Genomic DNA, 11,277 nt, shown 5'->3' with positions numbered 1-11,277 from the left:
CACATTCCCAGAAAAAGTCACATTACCACATCACAAAGATGCATAGATACTTATCTTGATAATCAAGTATAGCCACTGTATCCTTGTATATGAAATGCCAATTACAAAGTCCCTTTCTACATATGAATACATTGTGATCCTGAACATATTTAGGGAATTATAGATAGATCTTTGTGTTGTGGTCTGCTTTAACCACAACCCAGTCTTGTGCCGTCTGTCCGTCTGTCTGCATGTCTGTCTGTCTGTCTACCCGTCTTCCTGTTTACGCTCTCACCTCTCCGCCGCAGCAGCCAGCTTGTGGCAGAGTGATCCAGGGCTAGATTGTAGTCTCAGTCCACCTAATGGGCTGCTGGGGGATAAGTTGGTGGTTGAGGTGGTGACACACAAACACAAATGGTTCAGTGTTAATTGCTCATAGGGAGATGAGAGGCGCTGGAGTTCACTGTAACTATGTACTGTTTATCTTTATGTGCTCTGTATATCTATCTGGGTCTCAAAGATTGTTTGTTAGTTTGCTCTCTTCTTCAGCCTGTCGATCTGATTGTCTGCCAATCTATTACTCTTCAATGTACATATATATACACTATCTACCATATTTACTTAATTCACACTGTATTTTTTGTCACAAAACACAATGTATGTGCACTGTAAAGAAATAATTTAAGCAAAGATTTACAGGAAATTATCTTATTCAAAGCTATGTTTACACAGTCTTATAAGGAACCCATATATGAAAGAACATGTAACATCTCTTCAGGGTGCCTTAAGGCCTGATGAAATAATGTGGAATAAAGGTGATTTTGAAGAAAAAAATTTGGTTTCCTACTGTCTATTTTTGTTAATAATTTGTTTAATTTGTATCGGTGTTACCTTCTTCTTCTTCTGATACTCACAGATAGACACATTTGAATAACTGGGGATGTAAAATGAAATCACACCATGCGTGGGAAAAAGCTTTTGATTCCTGAACAGCAGAGGGAGAGCGAGAGAGCGAGAGAGAGAGAGAGAGAGAGAGGGAGAGAGAGAGACGGAGAGAGAGAGAGTCGACTCAATCGTACTGAAAATTGGTCATTGTCGTTGCAGTACAAAACTTTTGCCACACGAGGGAAGCAGAAACAACACAAACGCAAATAGTCAGTCTGAAGCAATGCAATTTGACTTACATACTATATATACTGTTTTATATATATATTTCACGAGGTTGAGGTATTTTATTTTATTAGTTTGTTTCTCCATAATAAGAAAGCAGTAAAAATCTATTTTTGTTTATTCTTACCAAACAGTCTCTAGTCAACTCTTGCCAAGCATTTCTCCAACCTCATTATGTTGCAGCACTAATGTTTTTTCCAAGCAATTTAAGCTGCATTATTATTCAATATTATTTCAAAACAATGTATTTCAATAACATTTTACTTAGTCACTGTTGAGAGACGTCTCATTACATTGACTGGTCTAACGCTGTCCTTCACTGTCAATAGCAGTCAATACCCAAGTCCTGTTATGGGAGATAATCTCTGGGGTTTTAAACGGAGTAAGAATCCACCTTCGTCACTCACTCAGTGTACGCTAAGCTCATCGTCCTTGGGTTTGCCTCTGTAGACACAAAGGACAGTAACATCAAGTCACCAGTCCAATTTTTTGCCTTTAAAGAGTTTAGCCAACAGAATTGTTAGAATTAGGAAAACAATGAGCAACCAGAAATGGGGAAAGAACATGGAAAATGTCTTTATGTCATAGACTTTCTTAAACTGGGTGGATTATCTGTTAATTTTTGCTCCACCTCGTCACTCGCTGGAGTTCCGCTGTGATGCTGCAGAGCCTGAGGGATTTGGTGCTGAGGATAACTCTGGTTATCTTCTTATCAGCTAAGAGCTGAACTTGCCCCTCTGTGCTGACCGGACTGTAGTCAGCATCCACAGAGGGAACAAAGCAGCTGAGAGTTATAGGTTTTACTCTAGAATCCTCAGCTGCACTATAATGAACCTAAAGACTTAAACACACAAAGACCTACAGAACATGTATATTGTTACTAACAAACAACAACAGGATTTAAAAGAAATATTTTATTTCATTAAAATCATTCAATATTAAAGTCAATCTCTGATTTACATCTGACATCTCTACAGTAGCGTGTGTAACAATTCTTTCATCTTATATTTACAGGTACTTGTATCTTATATATTTATAGCATAACTGAAAAAACTCAACTCTTCCCCAAGACCTGGAAAGACTTTCAGCAAATAATATCCTGAGAGAAAAAAAACAGTTTTCTTTTGAGCTAACCCAGGTCTCTACTACACTCACACACCGCAGGAGTGGGATCTTCTTCAGGCTAGATTGAGTTATTCACACCTCAGGTCTCACAGTGTTGAGGGCTGTGGACTGAGCAACACACAGGTTCCTGGTACAGGAATTTATTGCCCAGTTTCTTTTTTTTATGACTACATTTCTCCCCTCCGTGTACAGCAGTGACCTGCTATTCCTCCACTCATCTCCAGGCTACAGAGTCTCCACACCTCTCTAAGTTGAGCCTCTTAGCACCAACAGTAGAGACTCAGTATAGAGGTGTTCCATATTAATGTCCTTAAACCTAAATATGATTTTATTCACATCTTCCTCTCTCTCTCTCTCTCTGTGCATAGATATGTATACTTATTTACAACACATATACAGTAGCAGTTGCTTTTGTTGTTTTTACAAAACTAAACTCTTAGGGTGGATGGAAAACCAGGTTTTGTTGGTTGTAGGTTGAGGATCACAGCACTAAAACGATCTCTGCCAGGTGTTTAAAGCACTTTATATGTAGATACAGTTTGAGCTCACAGTGTTTCTACAGATGTTGTATCCTATCTCAGTGCATTTGAGTGAAATCTATTACTGTGAGTCCTCTTTCACCAAACAACCTACTTAGACTAAAATAACATTTCGGACATAAAATCTTACCAGAGGTCTTTGTATTAATAATAATAATAATAAAAATAATAATTACAAAACCTTCCTGGATGATATTTATAATGATTAGTTATTATGAAGGTTTTGAAACCATGATGATACCATGATGAGCATCTGATCACACATCTTCCTCTCATGTTCACTCTCATCTTCTGAAACAGTGCTACTGTGTGTTGATCTGACAAAAGCAGCAACAGATAGTGAGGGTTATTATTGCTCCTTTGTTAGCTCACAGTACTATACACGTGCCTGACTTCTTCTCATCATCCCCACCTCCTCCACCCTCTTTCCTGTTGGGATCATTGAGCTCCTCAAACAGTCCAGTGTCCATCATCTCCTGCTGCCAGGCGATCGGCACGGCGCCTGTGCCAAACTCCTTGAAGAACTTGTCATCGTTGGTGTCAAACACGATGCCCTTGATCTCAGAGAACTCAGCGATGTCACCTGTGTCCTTGGCGTAGACAACATTGGGCTTGGGCACCCATGGAGGATCCACCAACCCAGCCTCCAGGCGTGGGAAGTTGATCTTCTTGAACCACTCGTGTTTCCTGGGATCCTCCATGTTGTTCCTAAAGGGAGGCAGAAACCAGAGTTGCAAACATTCAGAATCACAAAGCAAATGTCTGCAAACTTCATCCACGGTCGTAACAAGTAGAAGAACCTCTTACTTAATGCCCAGGCGTTCTTCCATGGTCTTCTTGAGGAACTGCTGGATGATGTCCTTGGAGGACGCATCAAAGCACCTGTGCTCCCATTTCGGCTCCTCCTTCGTAATACGACGTTGGACCTCTTCCTTCTCAACCTTCTCCTTCTTGCTTTCGGGGCCTTTGAAGGGCGTGTAGCCGGCAATCATCTCATAGATACTGCAGCCTAAAGCCCACCAGTCCACTGATGTCCTGTATGACTGTTTGTTGAGAATCTCAGGAGCCATGTAGGCTCCAGTGCCAGCCTAGAGAGAGAGCGAGGGTGAGAGAGAGAGAGAGAGAGAGAGAGAGAGAGAGAGAGAGAGAGAGAGAGAGAGAGAGAGAGAGAGAGAGAGAGAGAGAGAGAGAGAGAGAGAGAGAGAGAGAGAGGCAGACCACAGCTTTAACAACATGTAGGGGTGGGAATATTTCAATTTGCAGTGTTACATATAATCTGTCATAAATTTCTTTAGCTTTTTCCACTGGAGTGATGTAGGGCAGAGGGCAAAACAGGGATTGCGAGACACAAACACAACAAAAAACGTTTAAATGTTTATTATAATATATAACCAAGCCACACAAAGCAGTAAGAACTCTCTCTCTCTCTCTCTCCCTCTCTCTCTCTCCTTCTGTCCTTCTGTCACTTTCACCCGACTGTGATGTGACTTTTGACCTGATGATTCATGCAGGTGTGATACAACCCAAACTTACTTACAAGCTCTACACTCTTTTGTCATAACAGACATTTTGTTTATAGCTTTCAGGATATTCAACCATGACACCTGACATGCTGACCTTTTGACTTCCAGCTTCTCTTGGACAGATTTATATAGCCATGCTCTGATCCTTTCCAATGTGTGTATGTTTAACTTGATCGGTGATTGACGATCAAGGAAGATCACATACAAAGGCATCACTAAATGTGGCCGTTTCACAAAAACTATTCACTTCACATTTTTCTGAAATGTTCATGTCAAGTTGTTTTCAAACTAAACAGGTCAGCGTAAGTTTTACCTGGATCTGTCAGTCTAATCAGGGACAGACTTGTGTAATACCCAGTAAGAGGATTATGGGACCAAAGCCAGCCTTGCTTGTAGGAGGTGAGCCCGGCCACTTTGGCTGGCTGAGGAGCATCAGAGTATTGGATAATGAGCTTACTGGACTTTCATAGAGCTGAGAGCTTTCTTTATGCTACAAGAAATAAATCCTAGAGAAACCTGCTGCAAAAATCTTAATTGTGTGTTATCAAATGAACACAGATGAAAGTTAATAAGGTTTGATAAGTAGTAGTAGTAGTCTATCTTTTAACTGCCATGTGCTCCTGTCTCATCGCAGGTCTCATCATTCATCATCATTGGTTTTACTGAACAAATTGACACATTGTTTATTCAAGCGAAGCTTGTGATCGACCTAACAAACTACAATCATACAAACATTTTTATTTTCTGAGTCGTCAAGTGAGCCTCAGAACGATGCAAGAATCACTCGTGTGCTGCTGGTGTGCTATGACAGGAAGCTGCTCCTTCCTGCAGTTACCAGGAAGGATTTAGGTAAGTAAAGCTCAAAACTCAAAACTCAACTGCAGCACAAATGCAGCAGTTTAATCTCTGCAACTAAAGGGGAGAAGGAGACCTTCTTACCCTGGAGGCTAACTTAACAAGCAATGGATCCTCAAAGCCAGTAGCCAATAATCAAGTGAGTGGTGGTCTATAATGGGCCAGGCTATAATCTGGGCGCTAAAGGATCAAATTAGTTATATAATACATTCAGGGAGTCTCCCTGTCTTGAACTTTAAGCTGTTCAATAATCCTTGTCCAGATTTGAAATAAAAACCACACAGATACTGATAATCAGCATCATGTCCAGCTAAGAGAGCAGGCAGGCATGATGGAGTAGAGTAGTAGTACAGTATACTTCTATGGTACTTTGAGCTTGAATTGTTCCAACCAGGAAGCAGATTATGTTTGAGTAAAACCCTGTAAGCCAATGAAGATGTCTGAGACCTCCAAGTGTGGACAAAAGATGCAATTGCACATTTAGGTGGACAACTTTGATGATGTAATACCTCATTATGGCACTGATCTTTCTGTTTTCACTTTCTTAGCTTTCAGAGGCCAACTTGGGATACTTTTAAAATGCAATCCAAAACTCAACAGACCAATTCCAAGCTTGAAATCATTGGAAGATCTACTCACCATCTGGTTGGTAGTCTTCCCAGGAGCAATCTCCTTGGCCAGACCCAAATCTGAGAGTCGGCACTGGCCTTTGCTGTCCAGCAACACATTCTCTGGCTTCATGTCACGGTATATAATATCCATGGCATGCAAATGGAGGAGGCCAGTGGTGATCTGCGCTGTGTAATGGATGACACGCTTCATCTCGATGCCCTGATCCACACCCTTGCCATCATAGCCCATGTTGTAGATGTGGTACCTCAGATCTCCTCCATTCATCAGGGTCATGACAAGGCACAGATGGGTCTTGCTGTCATAAGCGTAGGCCAAGTTGACCAGAAACAGGCTGTTAACCTTCTCCAAGATCTGCTTCTCCAACAGGGCCATCTTCTCACCACCCTTCTTCTTCAGTCGCTTTTTATCCAACTTCTTGCAGGCATACATCTGGCCTGTGTTCTTCACTTGCACAGCACATACCTGCAGGACAGAGCAGAGAAATGTGGATACAAAGACAAAGCGTGATGCAGCATACTGTCTGTGACTGTCAAACCAGCAGGCAGTACATTTTCACCAGTGTTTTGTAATGTTTTAGCTCCCTGTTGACAGTATATGAAGTGGCTCAAGTTGTACCCCTGGTTGACCCACACAGTTACTCAATCATCGCCTATAAATTACGAACTTGTGTAAAAATATTTGTTCTGCAGCCACAACAGATCATAGTTCATATATTTTGAAATTATGGAATTCATATTATGGAATTTTACTCTCTCATTTCACCTGGATGTCTTTTTATTCTCCAACAGATCTCAGGCTTGAGGTGTCCCTCAAGGATCTACTCTGGGCCCACTGTTGTTCCCATTCAATTCGAATATTCACTTTTACAGCAGTTTGTAGTCTAAAAATAGACTAATTGCAGGAGATTTTGAAAGGAGAATTTCACTTGATTTGCTAATTTAGTAATAAAAGTTACTGTTGCAAGTATTTATATTGTGCTTTTATGTTACATCTCTAAGGTCTATGAAAAAGACCTCAAATAGCTTGCAATCAAATTTACACGGTACATTTATAGGTTTTCCCTCAAAGACATCTACTACATCTACTCATTTCAGCAGAACATTATATTGTACGTAGATGTATGTAAATGATTTGCATGCTTACCTCTCCAAAGCCTCCTTTTCCCAAAGTTCTGAACTCATAGAAGTACTTGTCACTGATGGGCTGTCTCTCATATTCTTTCCACTGGAGGAATATATCAAACATTGGACTGGCCTGATACTCTGTGAAGGGTTTGCCCATCAGAAACTCTCTTGTACCCTCCTGGACTTTGCCTCTCATCACCTCATCGAAATCCTTATCTGTCACAGCCTTGCATTTGTTTGCAGTGTCCCCAGTAAGAAAGGACAGGAAGGTCTTAGAGTCAGCCTTGCAATACTTGTTGATGACGTTCAGGCGTTTCTTGTCTTTTAGTGCCCCTTCTGCCAGTTCCCAATCATATAGATCATCCAGAAAGTCAGCAGCGACTTTGAAGTTGGGATGATTTACGAGGAAATCACGGAAAAACTTCTTGCCAGCCGGTTGCCTCTCACAGAGGGATACAAAGTCCTTGTCAAGAGTCCTCCGGGCTGCTGCACATTGCTCAGGTTTGGGGAGAGACAAGCTGCGGCGGCGCTTTTTCATCTCCTTGTCATCACCACCCTGGGCTTTTAGGTAGGCCGTGTTGGCCACCAGGTTATCCAGTCCCCCCATGTCACACATCTTGGCGGCTGTATGTGATCTGTCCCCCCTAAGTGACTGGGTTCTTCAGTGGCTCCTCTCCTCTAACGGCTGCAGTGTGCGAATGAGCTTCTTCACCAAACCCACCTGCACACCTAAGACACACTGACACACCCAGTAATTACTCATTTAGAATTAAATACCAGGGAGGGAGGATTTTGGCTTAAGGATCTTTGTGTGGTCTATTCAAGGATGCTGTGCACAGAAAGGGAATCGTAAGAGGACTCTGCTTTAAGAAGCTTTGTATCCCTCTATATTTGGTCGCGGTGTTCATCAGGGGGTGACAGTGGTCCAGAGGCTTCTGTTCACTGATACACAGATACAAATGGGATGCAGACAGCAAGATCGCTTCAGATAAATCATCATTTTTCGGAGATCCTTAATAAGCTAACTTTTGGAGACTTGAGTAGAACACTGATGAAGTGGATTCACCAGATTCTAGACGTTTAACCTCTCAATAGTGTGAATAACCCAGACGTGCCCATCTTGTTTAGTTTACTCCTCACACTCCTCAAACTTAACAGATAATTTGAATCTATCCGCCTCTTTCTCTCCCCTCCCCACTGAAATTTGCCCGCTTTCATTAAAGATACAGGCACACAATATTACTATATATATCTGGAAACCTAATTTTGTTCCTCACTTTATTGTAGCTTACTGGTTGGACATACTGGTAGCAGTGTCCCCATGTATGTAATGGGGGCTAATTGTAGGGCTAATTGTACTATAAACCTTCGATAATATTAGCTAATCCTTCCTCGAATGGTCTCAAGCCGTCAGCGTCCTATACAAGATCAAGGGCTTTGCTGGAGGGCTGCAGACAGACGCCCACATACAGCAACCAACATGGACGTGACAACATATGCTTGGAAATAAATAATTTATTCAAAGGAAGCATGAGAACTGGCAATTAAGTCATTTTTTTCTCATGTAGTTGCAGCCAATTAGAGCCACATTAAGAACAGCAAAAATCTATATACAGTATAATCTAAAGGAGCTATATGAACATTAAATCAGCTTCCAGTTCCAGTTGTCATATTGCATTTATTTTATGTTATACAGTGAACGAAGCATCATTCCAGTCAAATGCAGAAACCAGAAATGTCACAAGCATCAAATGTCATTCACGTCGTAATGGACTGTAGTGTTAGCAAAGCCCTTAAGCCTGCTGAGTGGATGAAAGAAGGCCACGACTTCCAACATTTAGCAGGTCAAGCGAGATGAGAGAAATGTAAGCTGAGAGCTCTCACTTCACTGCATGGGATTCCCTATTTACGCCACAGAGGACCCCTGAGCAAACTGAGGCGCTAATGGTGCACACATGTGGTACACAGCCTTAGAACAACAACAGCTGCAAAAAATCTGGATTCAGTCATGTGTGGACAACACAAATGATGAAGTAAGATGGAGAGAAAATAAATACGCCAACATAAATATACAAAAAGGGAAATTCTTCAGAAAAATCTTCTCTATGCGCGTTCATTGATCTTTTCTTATTTAGCCGTTTGATCTTTGAACAGCCCACTGACTTATTATATCTCCTCCTTTCACCTAAGGAGGATTAACCTGGCCTGAAGGAGTAAAGGTTAAGATGAGGGAAGCATACTCGTTGTACCTCCCACCTGGTGTGTTACACTCTGTACGTGGTCTGACTCCATCCTCTTATGGCATCTGTCCAGCCTTCCACAGGAACAGGCACTGGACAGAAAGCATTCCCAGTAAATCATCAAGAGGAATGTGGGAAGCTTTCCAACCAGTGAGATCACACAGAGAAGTGGCTACTTGATTGCAGCGTCCTTAGAGAGGACAACATAAGCTAGGACACTGGCATCTTCCAGTCCATGTAGAACAAACAGGCCGTCTATTACTTTGGCGGCCACATCTGGCGGCACCATGGTGGGGGTGAGTCTCACTGGCTGGTTTGATTCTGGTTGGGGATCTTTGTTGCACACAAGCTCCTTCTCTCTTGTCCATCAAAACCAGTGGTAAGAAGGCGGTCGCTTTGTCTCACAGCAGCAACACACACAAGCCGAGCAAACCACAGGCTGAGGTCTGCTGATAAAGCCCGTGTCCGAGTTATTGTCCGAGCCTAGCGTTCATGGGAGAATGTTGCATGAATCAGACGTGCTGACAGGCCATAAAGCTCGGCTGCTCCTGCATTTGCAGATGTGAAAGCCTGCCTGACTGTGGGAGGAGTTTGAATTGATGCCATGTTAGATTAAATTCACATGGCATCATCAAGATTCTAACAGAACCATGCATCAACCTCATACAGGAAATTAGAATAACAACCAAAAAGCAGAAGCACTTTGAGGAACCTATTAACCTGCTTCATATAGTCAAGGCAGAACTGGAAGTAAGTCATGTTCATTGCAGAAATCACTGGAGCAGTCAATAACCTGCTGGGAAATGCAGATATGAACGTCACTCAAAGCGGTTCATCTTTTAATAGTCATGCTAGACTAAGAACACAGACTGCACGTCTCCATAGTAAAACAATGAACTATACCTTTAAGAGGACAAAGCATAATAGCACAGGTGGTTCCTACTCAATTCTGGCTTCTCTGACCTTAAAACCCTCACAGGAAACCTTAAAGTTCAATCCAACCCAGTTAAAAAATATGAAAGACAGAATACAAACCCTAAGGTTTATAAAGCAAAGCAGGAGGAAGAGGATGTCAAAGAGGGATCAACCTGAACACGTATGAATGTCACTGTGTGCGAGAAACATTGACAACTTGTGCCCCCTAGAGGGCTTTTGCAAATGGCATGCTTTGGGAAAGAGCCAGTCATATAGTCTAATTTTGTCTTTCACATATTAAATTCATTTATCAAGTAGCTCTCATGTCGTCAGCACTCAGTTAAGTGCAAACAGCTTCTGATTGAACAAGGACTACTTCAGAAATGGATCAAATTAATGCAGAAAGAGGCAGCAGCAGCAGTACTCACCTCACACTGGTACAGAATGTGTTAACAGAAGCAGGTTTGTAAGGATTCACACTTTATGCAGCAGCTAATTTAATAATTTCAAGAATATCACTTGAACACAGACACACTTCCCATTTTCTAATTGTCTTTGAAAGCAGAACATTTCTACTTTCTCGTATTGCTACATTTATGGAAATAAAGGAGTTAAGTATGTCTGGCACTGTTGAGTTTATTGAACATGGCACAGTCAGATCAAGTCATGGCACAATGGATTTATTCATGTTCATATATATATATATCATGACTGAATTTCCATATAGATCACACGTTAAATAAAACAAACTACACTTGATGCACTATTTACTATGCTGCTGCTTTAGTGGTCTGTGCACTGTTTTTAAGATCTATCTCACACTTATTTATGTCCCCAATTTATTATCTATTTATTGCATGTGCGTACTTTTAGTTATTTTAGGGCCTTAGTTTTTATTTAGTGTCCTATTTTTATCTGTTCTTCCCCACCGGGACTTGAGTACTCGTTTGATAGTCATTTTGTTCGCCTTCATGTACCAACATGTTCCGGAAAATAAACTTCCTTGAACCTTGAGATAACAGCCATCAAATGATCAGACTACGCGTCTCATTTACTTGTAATAATAGGAGATATGTAGCTAATGGCAGATCAGTGTGACAATAAGGTGTAAACACAGAAGTTATTTATCAAAATATGCATCTTGATTTTGTTTCTATCCTCACTCGTGGTTGTT

General features: G+C 41.4%; 1 protein-coding gene across 1 annotated transcript; it reads right to left on the bottom strand.

The window, feature by feature from the left end:
* Positions 1-3,181: 3,181 nt before the first annotated feature.
* Positions 3,182-7,564, bottom strand: grk7a (G protein-coupled receptor kinase 7a). Its single transcript, XM_076144971.1, has 4 exons — positions 6,968-7,564; positions 5,831-6,286; positions 3,621-3,901; positions 3,182-3,521 (listed from the first exon to the last, which is right to left on the bottom strand). The coding sequence occupies exons 1-4, from the start codon at positions 7,562-7,564 to the stop codon at positions 3,182-3,184; spliced, it is 1,674 nt and encodes a 557-aa protein (XP_076001086.1).
* Between the last annotated feature and the right edge of the window lie 3,713 nt (positions 7,565-11,277).

Source organism: Genypterus blacodes, unplaced genomic scaffold (genome assembly GCF_046128005.1).
Source record: "Genypterus blacodes isolate CSIRO-AG114 ecotype Tasmania unplaced genomic scaffold, CSIRO-AGI_Gbla_v1 ptg000029l_1, whole genome shotgun sequence".
Taxonomy (NCBI): Eukaryota; Metazoa; Chordata; class Actinopteri; order Ophidiiformes; family Ophidiidae; genus Genypterus; species Genypterus blacodes.
The sequence above is the reverse complement of the archived record's forward strand: the minus strand, read 5'-3'. Positions and strand labels throughout refer to the sequence as shown.

What these genes read in the sequence shown, in the direction of transcription:
- grk7a (XM_076144971.1), bottom strand. Translation starts at nt 7,564, where the DNA reads ATGTGTGACATGGGGGGACTGGATAACCTGGTGGCCAACACGGCCTAC. An exon ending in GAAAAGGAGGCTTTGGAGAG is followed by an intron (nt 6,287 to 6,967) that starts GTAAGCATGCAA and finishes TCTGTCCTGCAG; the next exon opens with GTATGTGCTGTGCAAGTGAA. An exon ending in GAAGAACGCCTGGGCATTAA is followed by an intron (nt 3,522 to 3,620) that starts GTAAGAGGTTCT and finishes GCCTCCCTTTAG; the next exon opens with GAACAACATGGAGGATCCCA.